Raw genomic sequence first — 20512 nt, 5'->3', positions numbered from 1 at the left:
ACATAGTATTGCATCAAGCTGGAAAAAATCATTTAGAAATTATTTTTTCTTGTTGTAGGAGATAGAAAATCACCTTGACAAGGACACTGAGGGCTATGATGTGGTGCTGGATGCCATAGATACAATGCAAAGAGTGGCATGGCACATAAATGACATGAAGAGGAAACATGAACATGCCATCAGGCTTCAGGTGAGTTCCCAGAGATATTTATTGGTGTTTCTGTAAGCTGTTTTTGTGAAGCTATATGCCATCAGCATTTTTTGGTTTAATCTTTTTCTTTTATCTTTGTCAGTCAAAATTTAAAGTCCTGTTGAGTATGCCTGTGGCTGTTTGATCTTAGAAACCATGTCATAGGTGCTGCAGGAAAATCTCAGAAATCTCTTCTCTGCAAGCAGCATCCTGTACAGCATTTCTTTTGCAGTAATATGGAACTTGAGATAACTTTTCTTTCTTCCTTTCCCTCAATTGTACAGCACTGCTGTACAACCCTAGGGCATGTCTTTGTTCAGAAATCGTGTGGTTTCCGATTTCTCCTTTTTGTGCTGATTAATTTTGTTTTGAGACATTTCTTGTGCTTCTTCTTCAAGTGTTTCCCCTCTTGGGCTTCTGAAGACATTTTTTTGTGTGTGTGAAAAATATAAACCTAGAAACACGATAGCTAGGAAAAGGTTAACTTCACTTTGAGTGACAGGTTTTTGAGGAGAAAGCAAAAGCTACACTGAATAATTTTTTGTCAAGAGTAAGCTACCTCACAGACTTCTTACAGATCCATCATTGTTTCAACAATTTCAAACATCCAAGTGAATTGCCATTTTACATTACACTTTTGTCAGCAGTATTTATATTGCTTGAAAATTTTTTTTTTAAGTTAATAAAAGAGTTTAATAGGTTTATGCCATTCCAGAAATCTGTCTCATGTAATTCTTTTATTCCTTCATGTCTTTTAACACAAACTGTACCTATTGGCCCTCATTTTTCTGTTTATACATAAGGGGAATGGGGTTACATTTGATAATGCCTTGCCTGCAGCGGTGTAACCTTTGCCACACATTGCTGGAAATGCATGCTAATGACTTCTACAAACAGTTTGCTATAAATCTGACTAAAGATAACCAGTAATATTTGGCAATAAAGAGGGCTAAACCGCTCTTGGAAAAGTGCATATTATAAATTTATTAAGCGGAGATGGCAAATGTATGAGCTTGTGGAAAACGTTTGTGTTACCCTTTCTAAAAGTAAAATCTGTTTCTGCAGCCACAGGGGGGATAGGTCTTCTGTGAGCTCTCACACTGCCATTGTCTGCAGTTCTGAAAGTACTGCAACAGTGATTCCAGCGCCGAGTCTCCCTGGACACTGGTGAAACTGATTGCTGTGCTACACTCCAACTTATTTACAAGTTCCTTAAGGGACCTTAAAAATGCAATGTTTTGTTATGTTTTCGTTTGATTTTGGTTTTTTAAGGAGTTTTGCATGTAGTCCAAAATGTGCTGCTCTGTGCATTTAGGTTTTCTTCCTGTGTATGCCCTAGGCTGCATTTGGGCTCAAATATACCAGAAAGATTTATATCTGATGGCTGTATGAAATGTTTTAGAGTCCAGCCCAGAATGAGGAAATCTGTCTGCTTTGCTAATGCTAGGTTAAAGTCAATGGAAGTTTTAAAACATTTCCTTACTTGAGATTCAGTCTGCTCTTAGTTTGCTGTACTGTGCTGAAATTTTGTATCTGTGCCTCTGACAGAAAAAATGAGCAATTTAGGAAACAATAGTCCTAGCCAAGTAATACAAATTTTTAAAGATGTTCTTAGATGTTTCCCTGGCGTTTTTCTCTTAAAGGATAAATAGAATCATAGAATCACTCAGGTTGGAAAAGACCTTAAAGATCATCGAGTCCAACCATAACCTAACCATACTACCCTAACCACCCTCTGCTAAATCGTGTCCCTGAGCACCACATCCAAACAGTTTTTAAACACATCCAGGGATGGTGACTCAACCACCTCTCTAGGGAGCCTATTCCAGTTAACAACCCTTTCTGTAAAGAAGTTTTCCCTGGTGTCTAACCTAAACTTACCCTGACACAACTTAAGGCAATAAGGTGAGAAATATCTATGTTACGTCTACAGATCATTACAAATACAAAAGAATCTTGCCGTCTTTAAGCAATCAGTTGACCAAATCACTTCTCGTCTTTTGGTCTTCTGAGAAATATCTCCACAACAACTCCAGGGAGCATCTGCTCTGGTGAGCCTATCAGACACAGAGATACAGGCAGCCCTGGGAAACTCCAGGCTCTTCACTGTGTTCCCGCAGACATAACCAGGATTCAGGAGGGCACGCTTTAGTCTGTGCTTAGCATCAGGTGTGCAAGCACCTGGCTGTGATTTGCACCTAACCCAATAACCTCAGCACCAGCATACAGTGACTTTGTGCTGTTGAATGTTATATAGGAGAGCAGGAATGGCCTCAGCAGATTGATCTTTGAATCTATTTATGTAAAAGCACTGATATGCATGTCAATTGTTTTCCTTTGATCTGTTGCAGGAGATACAGAGTTTGCTCACCAACTGGAAAGGGCCAGATCTCACTAGTTACGGAGAGCTGGTTCTAGAGGGAACGTTTCGCATTCAGAGAGCCAAAAATGAGCGCACGCTGTTCCTCTTTGACAAACTGCTGCTAATCACAAAAAAGAGAGACGAGATGTTTGCATACAAAGCTCACATACTGGTATGTCAGAGAGCAGATTATCATGTGCTGTCTCTTAGTCTCTGAAACTCTAGCATGATTTGCAGTGCTGCGTCTCTCTGTTACAGTGTGGGAATCTTATGCTGGTTGAAGTAATACCGAAGGAACCACTCAGCTTCAGTGTCTTCCACTATAAAAATCCCAAGATGCAACATACTGTCCAGGTATGACAGAAAACTCCTTGCCCACTGCATAGCCTGATTGATGCCCATAAGCTATTCCTGACCCTGCATAGTGCAGGAATGCTCTTTCTTGGGGTGCTGATTCTTTTTTTTTAATTTTACTTTAATCAGGCAAAATCACAGCAAGACAAACGGCTTTGGATTCTTCACTTGAAGAGGTTAATTCTAGAAAATCATCCTGCTAAAATTCCTGCCAAGGTAAAAATAATAAGTAGATATATAAAACTCAACTCCTTGAACGTGCATATGTAGCACATGGCAGTTTTCACAGAAAGAAACATCCCTCCCTTCACAACACATCTTAGTCATATCATTGCTTTTTGACAGTACATCCATTTGTGAACAACTGCTTTCAAAGGTGAAGCACAAGAAAAATAAAATTTCATTAAAAAATCTCTAGTGAACACCTTGAGACTCTCTGAGAATGGCAGCTACTTCCATTAGACCGGACTGATAATTTAGTTCCACAAAAAGGCTAAATGTACCATTAGTTTTGTTTTTATTGCTCTTTTTGTACGTTCTGATATAAAAAAAAAAACATCAAAAACTAAAATAAATGTTGTTGCTTATATCCATTAATCATAATATATTTTATTAGGGCTGCGCTGGAAGTAATGCCTTCTATTTTATTATGTTGCCCCATGTTTTGTTAGTTGCAAGATGAGTTGCAATTTGGAGAAAGTTTAAACTCTTGAATATTGATGTGTTCTTTTCTTATATCTTTGAAAGTCCCTAAAAATTAATGGAAAGATTCCACTAAAAGCATCTACTGGGGTTGGTACATGAGTAGAAGAATTTAACCGGGTTAGCAGCATTGCTGTCCACATCAGGATTTGCCCACTAAGACATGAGTAACAGCAGTGCAGTGTCAGAAAACTCTATTGGAAGAGAGCATACCTTGGCTTGAAACTGCCTGTCTGCATGACACTGAGGTGTGCTAATTGCAGCATGTGTAGACATTGCCAAGCTAGTTTGAATCTGTCCTGGTTAGATAGCGTAGCAGCGAAGGCATTTGCAGCATGTGCTTCACTTTGCAAATGCACACACCCATCCTGAGCCCTGCATCTTTAGCTGGGACATCTAGGCCCTTTTTTTGTGAGCCAGGAAGTGTTATGACAGAAAACAAGGCACAGTTCTGCATTTTCTCATAGTTGTCAGATACCTACTGATACAGTCTTCATAGCTTGCAAGTAGGGAAATCTGGTCCTTTTATTTATCAAATCCTGTCTTAGACCTCTGGGTGATGTTTCCCAGTGTAACTTATTGCATCTTCACACTATTCAGAGTTAACTCCATCCATGACTCACGCAATGACTCTAGTTGGAAGCAAGATTTTATTTCTGATATTTTTGTTCACTGAATTTTTCTTTTCTATTACTATTTTCACTCATTTTTATGCTGTAGTGAATAAGTGAGTGTTACCTGTGACTGGCATACACAGAGGTGTATTAAGTAAAATTTTCAACAAAAAAGGAGAGTTAAGGAGGAAGAAGTCATAGCAATTGCATTTTGTATTTCTTCTTATATATCTGATTGACAGATGTCACTGAGAATATAATGATTGCACTGGTATTCATGCTTGTGTGAATATTTTTTGGTAACTATTTGATTGTAAAAAGAAATGCTTCAGCATTACTACATATATTTTGTATAATTTTTGTGTATTTTTTTCTCTGTGGATTTTTTTATCAATGGAAAAAAGTTACCTCATAATGTCATTTTTGGCTCTGAAAAATAATTTATTTTGAGGAAGAAAAAGCCTGACCAAATAAATCTCTGAGATTAGCACACATTTGTGCACACATTTTGGCAAATTTGTGCTTGCTATTCATGAGACTCTTCTCTGCCTGGCTTTTGAGGGATTTAATAGTAGTCCACATGTGACACCTGGTGGAAAATCACTGAACTGCATCCAGAGAGGATCAAACAGGTTAACTCAATTACTATATTTCAGTTTATTTTCTTCCCGGCTGATGCACCTGATAAAACACCCTGCTTATTTTTCTTAAAGAAAAAGGTAGTTTTTGGTGGCTGAAATCTATTTTTAGGCATCACTACCTCCTTCAGAAATTCCCTATCTCAGTGGGTACTGTGAGTACATGGTCCTCCCTTTCCACTGCCAGAGTGGAGGCAGAAAGGGCATGTGCAGAGAACAACAGTTTTTGTGATGCTCTGAAGATGAACTCCAGAAAACTCCTGCCACCAAAATTCTTCTCAATGTATGTAACGTGTGAAGCATAGAGACCAGGAGAAAAAGGCAATGCCAGCAGTATTTCTTAGTTCAAAAATTAAACTTAACTGTCTGAAAAACAAACAAACAAACAAAAAACCCTGAAATCTGTAACATTCAACATAATTAATAACATAATAAATCCTTCAATTTGTAATTTATCTTTTTCAGTTTTCCTTTCTTCATTTGTTTATGTTCTTCTCTTTCAGGCCAAACAGGCAATTCTAGAAATGGATGCCATACGTAAGTTGATTGTTTTTTGCTTCCATTTAAAAAAATGCACAAAACTGCCTTCAAAACCTCAGCTTTGAATGTTGTTTCCATCTGAAATGGGAGAAGGTCATGTTTACATTCCTTGATCCTGCTTTGATGGGAAAAAAAATGAAAAATGTTTGCAGATCCTTTGGGACTCTCTGGTCACTGCATTGATGGATCTTCATCTGACAAGTTATGTCTCATGATTAAAAAGGAAGAAGCAGATTAGACCTTCTGTAAATACTGGTTATTCTGTTTTTCTTATTCCATGCTGACTAAATACATTATCTTTCCTCCTTCTGTGACATAAACTCATTCTGGCTAGAGCTCACTGAATAAAAAATGCAGGTCTACGTACATACTGCTGGTATGACTTTCTCATGCTGGCAGACCTGCTGCTGGAGGAGTGTGAGGGCAGCCACAGTGCGCACAGACTTAACTGGGAGCCCAGCAGGGGCACTCAGTATGGGCTGCCTATGCTGGCTGCCCTGTCATCCGAGTGGCTGGGCTTGTGGCTGTGTTGGAAACCAACTTCATCTATGGTGTAGTCACAAGAAAGTTTCATGCTGGGACCCAACATTCTAGTGCTTTACAGATGTTTGACTGAAGAATTTGTCTGCCTGTCACAGGAGTCAGGGTTCAGGAGAGAACACAATGCTGCTGCTGCATGTTCTGAATCCAGCTCCCTCTGCACTGGCCTTTCTGTTGCACCTCTTTGCTGCCTTTCGTGCTTTTGTGTTAGCTCTTTTTGTTGCAGCTGCTCCTGGCAACAAAGGGAAATGAGAACGGTAATATTACACTGGAAGTGCTTGAATCATGGAGTAAAGAAGCCTTGTTATTTATTTACATAATTGTCATGAAGAATGGGTCGAGAAGGCTCAGACTGAGATACTAGCAAACAATTGAAGATAATAATTGTGCTATCAGTGTTCTGGGTTAGCAATCTGGAGCTAGGTGCAACTAAATGGGCAAAATGTTACTATGGCCAAGTGCCTAAGTTACCTGTGGCTGTGAACTGCACTTGCTTTGCTTCAGGCTCCCATGTGCCATGGCGTGAATCACACAGGAAAGAAGGCACTGCCCCCAGGGAGCTGCTGAGACCTGTGCAGTTAACACACCTTTGCCTCTGCTTATTCCACAGATCACCCAGGATTCCATTATAGCCCTGAGGGCGAAATAAAATCATCATATCAGCCTAAAGAAGGTACTACTCAACAGAGAGTGAGAAGGAAATCAGGTGAATAATCTCATTTTAATAAATGAAGATGATAAGGAAAAGCAAGATGGATTGTTTAGGGTTGGTTGAGTCTGTGCACGTAACATTGGTCTTTAGCTTACACTCCGCTGAGATTCTGCAGAGCTCAGTTCCTCTGATACACAATTGACATATCTTGTTAAGCTTTGTTGTTTGTGCAGTTTAATTCTTGTATCCACCGTTTGCATTTTGTTTCATGAATATACATTCCTAAGGGTGGATGCATTTACAACATTTGGTATTTTCTAATGGACAGAAGAATGCATACACAGGAAAGCCAGTCGCATTATTTAAATCTGACCTTTCTTGTCCTCCCCTTCCCAAGTAATTATTGTCTCAGAAGTGATTCTATCTTATGATAGGTTTGTTACTTCAACATTTAACTACTACCTATTTACCATAATGTCTGCCATAACCATCTCTTAAATCTTTGTTAATCATTAGTTCACTTCTGTTTTTCTCTCTACTGGTTCATAGATCCATAATTATTGTTAGTTTAGTGTTGAAGACATTACAAATGTCTGTGTAGTTGAGTGACTGCATATTGCAGTCCCTGTGCTCAACTATTTAAAGACATTTCTTACTAAGATAAGATGTGTAACATCGTGTACTGGGAATGACTTAAATATGGTTCATGAGAGACTGATGTAGTGATTTATTGTATAGTGGCACTGGTGTTCAAAAAACCCAAACCTTTTTAGGCATCTTTCTCTGTTTCTGAGGTGAAACAAATGGATGCTCTTTTGCCCATAAAAGGAATACTACAAAATGCTGACTGGATGGATGGACTAACATTTAGCTACTTAAAATTTAAAAATATTGCCTTATAGATATTTCTCAGTACCTCATAAGTACGTCTGTTTTGAATATGGAAACCTCCAGCAACTCCAAGCAGTAGCATAAATGAGAACTGAGTCTTATGAAACCAGGAATCCTAACCTGGATTTAAAATTTGTGTGTCTTGTTGTATAGAGAACAGCTGATAGCTGGCATTAGGAACATGTAAGTAGTTTGGTAACAGCTGTGGGTATGATATTTCAAGAAATTCTGTTTTTCTAAGAATGTGAGTTAGCTGAGTGATTAAGAACAGAAGATCTGGTTTTCCTGCCAGGAGCTTAAATTTTGATGTCTGTGCTATGAAAAGATAACTATAGCTTTCTTTGTGATGCAAGAGTGCTTAAACACATTGTCTTTTTCAGAACCCTCATCCAGAGTCCATAAAGTTCTGAAGTCAAATGGTAAGCTGCTTCCTCTACTGCTTACTTACCCAGTGTTTCCAATTTTGTAGAACAAGTAAAAATGTATCCTCTTCTCCTGTAACTTACCCTACATACACATTTGAGAGGCAAAGAAAACAAAATCTCATGTTTAAATCTAATATTTCATTTTCCATGCTTGGGTTTTGGTCCTGTGTGTCTTAGCAACTGGTAATTGAACACCAGGAGCCAGTCACTGTGAATAGCTGCCCGCATTACATCATTCTGTCAAATCGGGACCTCAGGTGGAGATATCAGAAAACTACTGTTTTCTCTTGTTTTATCAGAGACCTTCAAGTGAATATTGCTGTTTCATTTGATCCTCTTTTGGGAATTCATCACTGGGATATGAGTGTAGCATTAAGCCAGTGGCATAGGTTGATAGCTGTTTGATTATTCACTTATGGTGAAGTATATGTTTCTATTTTTCAGATATAAGCCCAGATATGCAGAAGGTAGGCCATTTCTTGTACTTCTTGCTTGGCACATTCAAATAGCACGTAACTAACAAGAATATATTTTCTATAGAATCCACATCTCCTTGGCTGTGTTGGTTTAAAGAAAGAAACAAAAACATGAATGTTGTTTATAATGTCTCCAGTAGCGTTATTGAAATTAACGAAACACAGCTAACTACTCCAGGAATATCTAGCAAACAAAAATTGACTGCTCCACATTCTTGTACTTTATAGCACAGTACAAAGAACTGTTAATGTCCTAGTGGTTCTTATAAATACCACTATAATCACAGGAGTGCTGTGTGTAAAGATAGTGTGTATTCTTTGGAGAATATTTTTAAATGAAATCTGTACCTCTGTATTTTTAAATGGAAAAAAAAAAAAACCAAAACTTATTCTTTTACGATTCATACACTGTATATAAATCATTATATGCGACCAGAGTCAATATAGCTTAAGCATAATGTAAATAAGCATTTCTCATTTACACATTTTTGGTAAGAATTTGTTACGAAGTTCCAGTGCAGTTTGAAAATCTCTTGTTCAGTTCCAGGTCCTGATCTTATTCGGGATGTGAATTAAGGAGAGTTTGTGGAAAATATGTTAACAGGGTACATTAGATGTGACTTAATTGGGATGCCATAAAACTGAAGCCCATAATTATACACATTTATCTTTTTTTTTTTTTCAGTTCCAAGCATTATATGGAAAAACTCTGATTGCTTTAATTCTTTGCTTATACACCTCATTTCAGCACAGCAAACTGAATGTAGCTTAATCACTGTCTAGAAGACTGATGCAAAGCAATGGCATACTGAAATATATAATTTATGTAACTTTTAATCAATGCTTTTATTTCTTAAGCGGATCTGTATTGAAGGAGCCCTGTTATCTCAAGCCACCAAACTAGGATCAAATGAATCCCTGCTGAATTCTAGGAAAAAGGGTTCATTGGAATCCAGTGGGCTAGAGAGCCAATTTCAAGGGCCCACTGAGCCAGCCTACAACAGTGATCAGGATGAAAATCTCCAAACATCTGCTGCAGAACAGGTTGATGCTGATGATGAAGAAGAATCTGAACAGGTAGGAAAAAGAATAGAATAATTTTTTTTCTCTCATGGAGTGGATGGAAAGTATATTAAAAGTACCTGTAAAATTGCAAGGAGGCATGAACATCTTAGAAGTATTTGCAACTTCTTCTCCTTATAAATATTTTTATTTTTATAAATATTTTGTTTCCTTTCTCCTAATTCAGTTCTTGTGTATTCTTCTACATCTGTGTTCCTGCACATTCTGCTTTCATCTCCTTTTGACAAGCTGTATGGATTGACTTCATTTAATTGGTTATTATAAAGAAAGTTTTCTAGGCTCTGAATCATTCCTGTGTGCTCTGAATACTCTTGAGCATTTCATTATTCAGCTGTGGATATGTGACCTGGCTCTGCTATTCTAGCTCCTTAGTAACCTTTGAATTTGGCTGCAAATAGCAGTGTGGATTTTAATGCTCCTAACTTGTTCTGTTCTTTTAAATCACAGGGAATGCAACAAAATTCACTACAGAAATCAAAAGGAGGAAGGAAAAGACTTAATAGTCAAGCTGCTGAAAATGTTGAAAAAAGGAGAAGTGTGAATCTCAACAAGTGTGAAATTCAGGTATATGAACTTTTACTTTGGTTTTGCTGTGCATCATAGGTATGTTAAAGAAATGTGTGGATTCCTTTAGGTAGACAGAGAAGTCGTTCCATGTTTTTCATGTGCAAGAACCTCAAAGAGTTTTCTCTGGGGGACAGGAAAACAAAACAAAGTGATCAACTTTAACTTAATCCAAAAGTAGGAATCTTCTCTCTCTCTGCCAGATACACCTACAGCATCCTTCATGTTTGCATTAGCAGGCATATGACCTTGTTGAAAAAGTTGAAAATTTACTCCAAAAAAGAAAATGAAAAATATTCAATGGCATGTGCTAGAGAGCACACCACCTTTCTGCTAGGATTATACGCAATGGGAAAGGGAGGAGAACAAAACTTTTGGCACAAGACCAGAATAAGATTAGTTAAATCTAATTGTGGAACTGCAGAGTTAGCATAAAAGGTTTAACCCAACCCTGCCAAATAAATTTGCCTTTAATTACTCATGCTTTAGCATAATCCCAGTGTCTCTTATTTGAAGTAAGATGATATTAAATGCCAAGAGTGAACTCTGAGCCAGGGAAAGGATTAAGGGACAAAGTAATCTGGCACTAACACCATGGTTCCCCTGCTAGTGAGTAGCCTGCTTATCCTATCCATCTCCACCTGACTCCGTGCTGCAGGACAACCCTGATAATGTGAAAGTTCTGTGAACAGAAGGAATTTTTGTGTCATTGCAGGGGACAGACTAACATTACCTGCATATTTCAAATCTCCACAGAGCTCCAAGGATCCTTCAGATGAAGAGTCAAGCCAGCTGAATACCAATCTCCCATTTTCCTGTTCAGCTAGACAGTCGCAATCACCCAGACAGTTCAACACACCCCAGAACAACTCACTGATCATGAATATCCTGGGGGGAACCACCTCTGTCAGAAACATCTGGACAGACCACCAAATTAGGCAGGCATTGTTTCCCAGCCGACGTCCACCTTATGAGAATGAAGATGATGATGATGATTATCAGATGTTTATGCCATCAATGTCTTCGTCCAACACTGGTTCAGCTGTTAGTGGAGAAAGGAGGGGTCACTCTGATCGGCCATGCAGCTGGCACCTGGGGGTAGTGCATCAAAATGAAACTCCTAGCTCCAATCGTCATAAAATTGTTCGAAGGGCCAGTAGTGCTGGTGAAAGCAACACGTGTCCAACCATCACCAGATGTAAAATCAGTGAGCGCAGTTCTCGAAGGGATGTGAAAAGAACAGAGGCGAACAGTACGAATGCATATCCTGAATCTTCAGAGGAGCTGACCATTGATGATATTGAACATGTTTATGACAACATAAGCTACGAAGACTTGAAGCTGATGGGTCTGACAAGAAGGGAGGAAACACACCCTGGTCCCCAGGGATCTGCTAGAGACTCTCTTTACGAGGAGGAAAACAAAAGCAGCTTAAATTCGCCCTCCAAAAAGAGGACAGCAAATCAAAGCAGAGCCTCCCTTCATGCTAGCAGAGATGAGATCCTACTTGGTAGAGAAGCACCTACTTCAAGTTTGGATGAGCTCAGGATTGTTGAAGATAACATCTATGACACCATTGTGCTTCCAGAAACACCACTATTGAAATTTAAACATGATCCCTTAAAATGCTCTAAAAAGTGGAGTTTACTGGGCCTGGAAAAAGATGTGACATGTTCTGACAATCAACAGCAGTTTGTTTCTGAAGAGAGTCTCCAGTTCAGTGAAGATGAGAGTCCTTACCATCGTCTTCCCATTGACAATGACTATCTGAGCTTCGTAGATAGCTCTTCCAATTCTGACTCGCTGTCTCATAAATCTGCAGCAGATAAACTCTCAGAGGAAGTAGATGAGATCTGGAATGACCTGGAAAACTACATCAAGAAGAATCAGGAAAAGACAAGAGATCGGCATCTTGCAGCCTTTCCTGTTTGTAAAGATGATATACAGGAAAGGCTGCATGCTGGCAGTACACCTGAACTGAGTAAAGATGTAGAATACTCATTGTCTACTCTCTCTCTTCCAGAAACTCCTATTTTCCCTAAAACTGTGAAACCCAGGGCTGCCACCATAAGTGAGGCTAGTCTCAGGCTTGAAGACACTACGGCATGCAAGGAAAGCTCTTTAGCAAGTCTGAACAGATCTTCCTTCTCGGGTGAGGTGCCATTTGTGGACAGCCCATACGAATCTGCCAATAGTATTCTGTCCAGTGCACATACAGAGTGCATGGAAAATGACCTGGCTATTGTGGATAAAACAAAGAACAGAGTTTTTATGATGGCAAGGCAATACAGTCAGAAAATTAAGAAAGCTAACCAGCTTTTGAAAGTTAAAACTCCTGAGCAGGAACAGCCAGCTAGCAGACAACAGAAACTGAAGCACAAAGATCTTGCTGCTATTCTCGAGGAGAAGAAACAAGGTGGTCCTGCTATTGGTATGTTAAAAATATTCCTGTACAGATTTACTTCTTTAGGTACTTACAGTGAAATTCATGTACTGAATTGGAGGATAGAATCTTCCTTACCTTATTAGCTGAATATCAGTACTGTCTTTTTGGTGTCACGGTTTTATGACACTGAAAGGAATTTCCTGTGACTACTTCTGACGTGAATAGTCCTTTATATGTCAATAAATTCTTGCCATTACTTGATAAAATAGGGAAGAAATAGTCTGGGGTATTGGCAGGGGGGGATAGGCTCAGCTTAGGCTGGAATTAGAAATCACGTCTGAAGCATCATTGGCCTCTTTACCAAACAAAAAAAAAAAAAAAAAAAAAAAGCACCAAAAAACAAACAACAAAAAAACCCCAAGCCTGCAATTATTTCCTTTAATAGAGTGATCTTCCTATTTTGAATAAAAAGGTGCAGAGATTTGCCTTCATAAACCGTGTTACCAGATTTGCTCAGGTAACATCCACATCACGCTTACAAGCGTAAGGAATGGGGTCAGATAAGAAGGTTGGTGGTCTTATTCTCTATAATGAATGTGCAAAGTAATGGATATGCTGCAAGAATTTTGGAGATTTTTTTGTCCATATTCAGTTGAAACAAATTGGAGAAGTGAAGCCAGTGGACTCCACATGCTAGTGTCATTATCGCCTTTATAGAAGTCTCTAAATATCCCATTTACCAGGCCATTTTCAGAAAGTTCTTTTCCATTTTGTCATGAAACAATTTATAATTGGAACTGTGTGTTTCCTTTATCTTGTAGCGTTGTTTGCCATTAGATTAAATGTAGTAAATATTAGAGCACTATACACCAAGTCATGCTGGCAGAATTGCTCAAGAATTAGACACTGAGGCAAATTCTAAGATTGAGAATTTGAAAAAACATCCCAGAATTCAGTATAGAACCAAATTTCAGCAGAACTTAAAAGGCCTTTGACTGTTTCCTACTAACCATTTCTCTGAGTGAGATACCATTGGCTTCATCGTCATCTCTTGGGAAGCCCAGCAGTGCATTTCCTTGCACTGATATGGCATGAAAGCTACTGTGAACCTGCTCCCTCTGGTGCAAAAATCCTCTTTTCTACATAAGCCTTTCAATAGGATGTCACTGTCCCCTCTCAACCTCTCTTCGCAGCTCTCAGACTCTTGGGGGTAAGGAGGAAAAGGAAGAGGAAGAGCAATCAGGCAGATCATAAGCCTTCCTGTCTTTTTGCAGTGTAAAAATAACATGGGAAAATAAATGAAAATTGCATTCTTTCATGCTTTTTCCACACTTTTCAGCATTTAGCTGGATGGGTTTTATTTATAAGGCAAGCTTCAAGCCACAAACAGGCTGAAGTCACAGCTATGTGAAACAGTAGTCTGATCAAACTATATTCTGGCCAGAAAGTGCAAACTTTCAGCAAGGGTAAGAGGCTGGAAGGGGCTTCAGATCCACTAAGCTTTCCCTCTCCAAGGTAGGGCAACCTTGTGTCTTATTGGTAGGATTCAGGTTTAGAGGAGTGAAAACATTTTCTTTTAGAATAAGAACTTAACACTCCAGTTACTTGAAAATACTAGAGGATGAAACAGACTTAATAATAGTATTTTATAAATCTTTTGTTTTCTTCTTTAACTGATACCAAAGAGTTTTGGGATCTTCAAATTTTTGTGTGAGTCAAATGAATGGGTTGCTTTGTCTCAATTAAAACCTATCTCTTCCCTAGGTGCCAGGATAGCTGAGTACTCCCAGCTTTATGACCAGATTGTCTTCAGAGACAGCTCACCCAAGGTCCAAAAGGAAGCCTGGGCCAGCCCTCAGGAGCCCTCAGCTGTGAGGTTTTCCACACCTCTATCTAGCACTCATCCCTGTGTCCAGGTCACTGCCGAGTGCTCCAGAGCAGAGGATTGGCTTTTGCACTCTACCTACAGCAATGGTGAGCTGGCTGACTTTTCTCCGTGGCCAGAAGCCCAAGACACAAAGTCCAAGAGTTCATATGCAGAAGCTGTGACAAAAAGCAATCCCAGACAGCTGCCGTCAGCCTGCTCAGTGCCTTCCCTTCAGATTTCTAACCGATTGCATGTCCCAGCACAGAGGTGGAGTGCAATTATCAGCCAACCTAACAAAGAAAATTTACACCAAGATCATATCTATAACTCCCTTGGGAGAAGAGTAAGCAGTATCAAACCACAGGCATACAGTAGGTCACAGTCATCTTCTTCGATTGTGGTCAATAGATCTGGAGAATCAATAGTATATCCTAACGAAACAGACAAGAAAATGGTTCATTCCGATAGGAACTTCCGTCTCAATGGCCATCAAGTGCTGGGTATTGCTTCAGCCTGTACAGGGCCTGATATGAGGAAGCAGGTCCCTGAGAACTATTCGGATATGATTTTGCAGGATTCTCAAAAAGTCCTGAGAGTAAACAGGCCCTCCCCTCTGACTGCACAAATGGCAACTCAGAACTATTTTTCTAATTTCAAAGACACTGAAGAGGGGGAAGGGGATGATGATGACTACGTTGAAATAAGGTCTGAAGATGAGGGGTCTGATCTGGAGGCTTCTCAGAACCAAGCAAGGAAACTGGATCCTAAATTGCACAACACGGACACTGATCCTTCTGAAACTCTCTGCGGCAAAACTGTGTCTTGTACTCCTGCAAAGCCCACCGGCAGCAAACACACACTTACCCCATACCTGACTGCATACAGTGATTCAGATAAACTGAATGACTACCTGTGGAGAGTGCCATCTCCCAACCAACAGAATATTGTCCAGTCTTTACGGGAAAAGTTTCAGTGTCTTAGTTCCAGTAGCTTTGCTTGATGCTTTCAGTGATCTCTAGCTGTACAGCCTTAACATGAAGAGCATATACTGGGACAATCAGTACTGGCATCATGTATTTCTGTATTATTACACTATCAGGCATTGTATCACAGTAATATTGTAAATAGATTTTTTTTTTAATGGTTTAGAATCCTGGAAGTTAAAAGGCTACATGTGCACTATCTGCTGTCTTGCTCCATGATGCAGGTGGACTTATGATCCCATATGGAGCCTCTGTATCTTTCTTCTGCACAACTCAGTTTCTTGCTAGGTGCGATACCTTTTTCTTTCTTTCTTTCTTTCTTTCTTTTCTTTTTTTTTTTTTTTTTTTTTTTTTTTTTTTTAAGCTGTCTAACCCAGGTTTGACACTGATTCTTAAGCCATGACCACATGGAAACCTTAGCATTTGAACTTCTGGTTTGTGATTAGTTCTGTTCTTACAATGACTGATTGCACATGACTACATCCGTAAATGTGCAAATTTCTAAGCAAGGTTCTGGTAATGACAGCATCATGCTGTATGTGCAATTGCGCAAAGCTGCTGCACATTACTTTTCAAAAGAGAGATTCCAAGTCTACAGGACCAATACATGAGATACCAAATATACTACGTTGATTTAGAACAGGCTTCTTACATTTTAAACAGAACTTAGTCCTAGTGCTTATGAGATATGCTGATAGCTGTGTCTGGAGCCTTTCTACTTGCTGTGGCTGCACAGTTGGCAGAGAATGGGCAGAGGCATCTTTTTATCTGAATCTGTCAGATAAATCTGACAGAATCCGTCAATGTGAGGTCATCCTTGTCCTGAGGGTGTTAGGGACAGCAGAAGGGAGCTCTGCTGCTTATGAAGATGAGTGCTAGCTTTCCTTGCCTGTAGTGTCTGGGACATGCAGACTAAATCAGAGCTCAGCAGTGGAAAGCCACTGCATGTGGATTGGTCAAGTGCAATTGATAAACAGTGATCTACAAGTTCCTCACACCCCGAAGTCAGTAACCCTGAGAGAGAATGGGATTTGTGTGTGTGCTTGGGTGAAACATGCTGAGCTCAGGCTGCGGACTGTTTCTGCAGTAGTGCTGGCTGAGGTACAGGCTGCTTCCTCCAGGGCTGGGTGGGGTGAAAGAGGCATCTTCAGAACAGGGTGGGCTGAGTATAATTCAGTGTCTATATAATATAAGTAGCTGAAACATGAGAACGTATTCCATTCTTTTGCAAATAATGTACAGAGTAAGTACCCCCATTTACAACAAGAATAGACTTTCCATTGTGATGCAATGCAAAGTTTACTTTGTTTTGTCATCATTGCACGGCTTTGGATTCTGTTACTTGAAAGCATTGTACCAAGAGGAAAGCCTCAGTATGTCTACACTGACCATCCTGCGTGATTGTCATTGTGCTTTGGTGCTTAAGTTCTTCAGACGATGCAGATAAAGCCAGTACCGAGTTACACATATCAGTATATAAAGGAGCTGAAGTACTGTTTTTATTGACCATGTATGGCTCCCCTCAGTTACTGCACTCCCGGACCTGCTGTCTGTTATTTTCTCCATTGGTTATCATGAGCAAAATCCAAAGTTATCAATGTACAGCTAATTACTTGTAGAATAAGATTTAAGGACTTGAATTTCTTAGAATGGATTAAATTATTTACCAGGTGCATTGACTGGTCGCTCGTTGCATGTACAAACTTGTCCGAACCAGCAGCAGTGATGCTCTGCACAGATGGAACCGCAGTCAGCCGAGAAAATTAGCACTGTACAGAATTAGGCTGCCGAGAAGTAGTGGAGCCCATATTTATTTATTAGAGCTTGTAATGTACTGTAAATACCCATAGGAGTTGCATCTGTGCTTTGCCCCCGCACCTCTAGGTTGTTCGGAACTCGCACCTCGTGCAATGGGAGGTAAAAAAGAAGCCGAAAAAAAAAAAAAAAGGGGAGGTGTACCAGCGCGTAACTTGTCTCCCAGGGACCATTTCATACTATTTGTAATAAACGTGGAGTATGCAACAAGCTGCGGTTCTTTTCTTTCGGGGAAAGGCACGAGCGAGCGGGGCTCCGCCGGGGCGGGGAGAGGGGCGGGCGGGGCGAGCAGCACGTCCCGCCCCCCCTCACCCCCACCCTTTGGCCCGCTCCCCGCCTCGGCTCCGCAGCCGGCGCGCAGGCCGCAGGAGGATGAGAGGTGAAGTGATGCGATTCTGCCTCTCTCTGCCCTTCGCTGCCGCCCCGTACCGGGCGCTGAGCGGGTGGCAGGCAGCGGGCGGCCAAGCCGTGCGGTAAGCGGAGCGCGAAGGGAGGCGGTGCAGGCTGATGCAATAGCGGGGGGGGAGGAGGCGGCGGAGGGAGAGGAAGAAGAAGAAGAACAAAAACAAGAAAGGGTGGGGGGTTGGGCGCAGGTTGCGTTGCCACGGCTGAGGGAGGTTTTGTGTTGGGGCGTTTCGGGCGGTTGCGGGGTGGTCTAGGTGAGGCTGCGGACGCGGATGTGCACGTGGATGTGCACGTGGATATGTGAGCCCTCCTGTCCTCCATGGGGCCGCTGAGGGACAGCTGAGACAACTTGCTAGTTTCTGGCTTCTGCAAGGAGGGATGAGGTAGTAAAACGCCTCTCTAGTCTGCTGCTTCCCAGCTAGAGGGGCCAAATGGAGATCTCCCATTCCCTGAAACGTGTCATGTCGCAACTCCCTGTGTGCAGGAGGAAAGGGAATAGAACCCACGGCTACTCACCCAGGGATGTTTACCAGAGAGTCTTCCCAGTGCTTAGCTGCGGCTTCTTTTTCTTTCTTTTTTCCAAGAAGTGGTGCAGTAAATAGAGCTCCTCTGTCTGGCAGCTGCCCGCAGCCCAGAGAAGCATCCAGAAAAGGCAATGTCACGGCCAGCATTGTGTGAGGGAACTGTGCTCTGTCAGTCCTGAGCCAAGAATATGGAGGGCCTCAACTGGTCCAGAAGCGATGTGGAGCGCTGGTTGTTTGCTGTGGGGTCAGACAAACCTGATGAACAGAACACGGCTGTAAAGTGTAGAGCATGTTGGAGCACTGATGCACACAGCTGAAAAGGGAAGATATTGCAGTCTATTTAGGTTCTCTGTAACTGGCTGCTGAATTGCTGCCCTCCACAATATATGGTAATTCTGGTGATTAAAAATGTATCTGCCCAAGAAACAGTACTGGTGATTAATGGAGGCTTCCAGTGACTGATGTTAGAAGGGTTTCATGTTTGATTGGATTCTTTTGCTAGAGATGTGCCTGTGTTGTTGTGTTGCAGCAAAATCACTGAGAATGCAAGAAAATCTTTGGCCTCTCTGAGGAGAGAACACCCACGGCTTGAGCCAACGCTTGCCATTATTCAGGTAACAACTGCTTACATGGGGCTAGTTGTAACGGATTCCTTCAGTGCTGTTTCCTATTTGAAACTTCACAGGTGTGTGGTGCAGGAAGTAAGCATGTTTTTAAGCAAAATGGTGGCAGCAGGTAACCCCATCAGCTTGGAGTTCAAGAGAGTGAAGGCTTTCTCTCGCACTGTCTAAGTGAATTGATAGATGGTTTTAAAATCAAAGTAATATTTCTCAGCATTTATTTCACTTGAAGCTGTTGCAATCCTGCAAATAGTGCTGATAGGTGTGAAAACCAAGGTCTCTCTTCACTACTCTCTCCTGAGAGTAAGTCTGCCTGGGCAGGGGAAAGCCCTCCTTCATCCTGCCCACCTTCCTGTCCATGGCCAAAGCAGAAGAGCTGAGGGAAGCTGCAGCTCTTTGTGAGGGGAGCAGAAGGGCATTGCTGAGCTCTGCTTTCTGTGACACTGACAGGGCCCAGGGCCCGAGGGAACTGCATGGAGCTGTGTCACAGGAGGGGCAGCTGGGGGTTAGGGAACGGTTCTTCTCCAGATAATGATGAGCATGAAACAGGCTGTCCAGGGCAGTGTGCACAGCTCTGAGCAGCCAGATTTCAAGGAGTGTTTGGACAGCATTCTCAGACATAGGGTTTAGTTTTGGGTGATGCTGTGTGGAGCCAGGGGTTGGACTCAATGATCCCTGTGGGTCCTTTCAAAACTCAGGATATTTTGTGATACTATCCAGTGGGTTTTAATTGTAAAACCTAACTATATTTTTCAAATAGTAATAGTGAATCTAAGAGGCAGTACACCAACTTTTTTCAGTAGGTATTCTGGAGAGGCTGAGTGAACAAACTCCTTCCGTGACTGCTTTTCAAATAGCCTTCTGTATGGCTGTCAGCGTAAGACCTGGCAGTAGCAATGACCCTCCTCTCGCTGGCTTTCAGTTTCTCCCTCCTGCCTTGTCTCCATGCAATTGCACAGTGACCTCATCCATGCTGCTCTGGACTGGTTTACCTGAAGAAGAGGGTCCTGCTTCCCCGCAGACTATTCTCCAGTCTGCATTGGCCATAGAAGTGTTTTATGCTGTCACCTGGGAGGGAGAACAGTGTTAGGTGGGATGGAGCAATGTGTGAGAAGTTCCGTCTCATTTGTGTTATAATTTAGGATGCATCAAGGCCTGTGTTTTGATTTGGATCATGACTGTGCTTTAAACATACATTCCTGTGGTCTCCACTTACCCCACCTGATTTGCATTATGAGAGGTCTTTATAACACGTGGAGTCTTCAATCCTTCTGGGTGAAATTCACCCCTCAGGTGTTCTCCAGTTAACTGTCACTAGCTCTAGCCTGGCTGCAATGACTGAAGTAGAATTTCCTGTATTTGCTGTATTTATGCTCAAAGAGGGTTTGTTTTAGTTGACTGAGAGTGCTCTGCTTTACTGGGCAACGTTGGCAGAGCACTAAGTGCTGCTGTCCAAGTCCCACGTTACAGCCAGAGGAGCATAGATGGCAGTGAGACAACCCCTTGATCTAGTTGTTTGCAGCTGGCATGGTACGCTGCCAATTCACTGGGGAAATGTGGAATTTCACACTGAACCCACTCTGTAAGTGACTTCAAATGCCTTCTAGTCACATGCCACATGAACCTGATTGGCTTTGTGAGTAGTACCAGCATTTTTTGTAATCTGCCTTGAGACTGAGACAAGAATAATAAAAATGTTTATTTCTTAGTTTTATTGAAGCTCTCTGCCCAGAGAGCTTGTGGAGTCTCTTTCTATGGACACATACCTGCGTGACCTATTGTAAGGAACCTGCTTTAGCGGCGGGGGTTGGACACAGTGATCTCTTGAGTTCTCTTCCAACTCCTGCAGTTCTGTGGTTTTGTGAATATAATATCTGGCAT

At 41.3% G+C, this 20512-nt stretch overlaps 2 protein-coding genes across 2 annotated transcripts in view; both read left to right on the top strand.

Moving 5' to 3' along the window:
• Positions 1-17289, top strand: part of PLEKHG1 (pleckstrin homology and RhoGEF domain containing G1) — a 124175-nt gene extending 106886 nt beyond the window's left edge. The window contains exons 9-20 of the mRNA XM_042878784.1: positions 59-190; positions 2542-2724; positions 2811-2906; positions 3036-3122; positions 5364-5397; positions 6551-6646; positions 7864-7902; positions 8353-8375; positions 9243-9461; positions 9915-10031; positions 10788-12462; positions 14182-17289. Coding sequence (XP_042734718.1) covers positions 59-190; positions 2542-2724; positions 2811-2906; positions 3036-3122; positions 5364-5397; positions 6551-6646; positions 7864-7902; positions 8353-8375; positions 9243-9461; positions 9915-10031; positions 10788-12462; positions 14182-15284 — 3804 coding nt within the window. The 3' untranslated portion in view covers positions 15285-17289. The remainder of the gene's footprint in view (positions 1-58; positions 191-2541; positions 2725-2810; positions 2907-3035; positions 3123-5363; positions 5398-6550; positions 6647-7863; positions 7903-8352; positions 8376-9242; positions 9462-9914; positions 10032-10787; positions 12463-14181) is intronic.
• Positions 17290-17400: 111 nt separating this feature from the next.
• Positions 17401-20512, top strand: part of MTHFD1L (methylenetetrahydrofolate dehydrogenase (NADP+ dependent) 1 like) — a 138521-nt gene continuing 135409 nt past the window's right edge. Inside the window, exons 1-2 of the mRNA XM_042862275.1 lie at positions 17401-17555; positions 18541-18625. Of these exons, the coding sequence (XP_042718209.1) occupies positions 17455-17555; positions 18541-18625 (186 nt within the window). The 5' untranslated portion in view covers positions 17401-17454. The remainder of the gene's footprint in view (positions 17556-18540; positions 18626-20512) is intronic.

Source organism: Lagopus leucura, unplaced genomic scaffold (assembly GCF_019238085.1).
Source record: "Lagopus leucura isolate 7727_CA_CO unplaced genomic scaffold, USGS_WTPT01 Super-Scaffold_73, whole genome shotgun sequence".
Classification (NCBI taxonomy): domain Eukaryota; kingdom Metazoa; phylum Chordata; class Aves; order Galliformes; family Phasianidae; genus Lagopus; species Lagopus leucura.
This window is presented reverse-complemented; position numbering and strand designations above follow the sequence as displayed.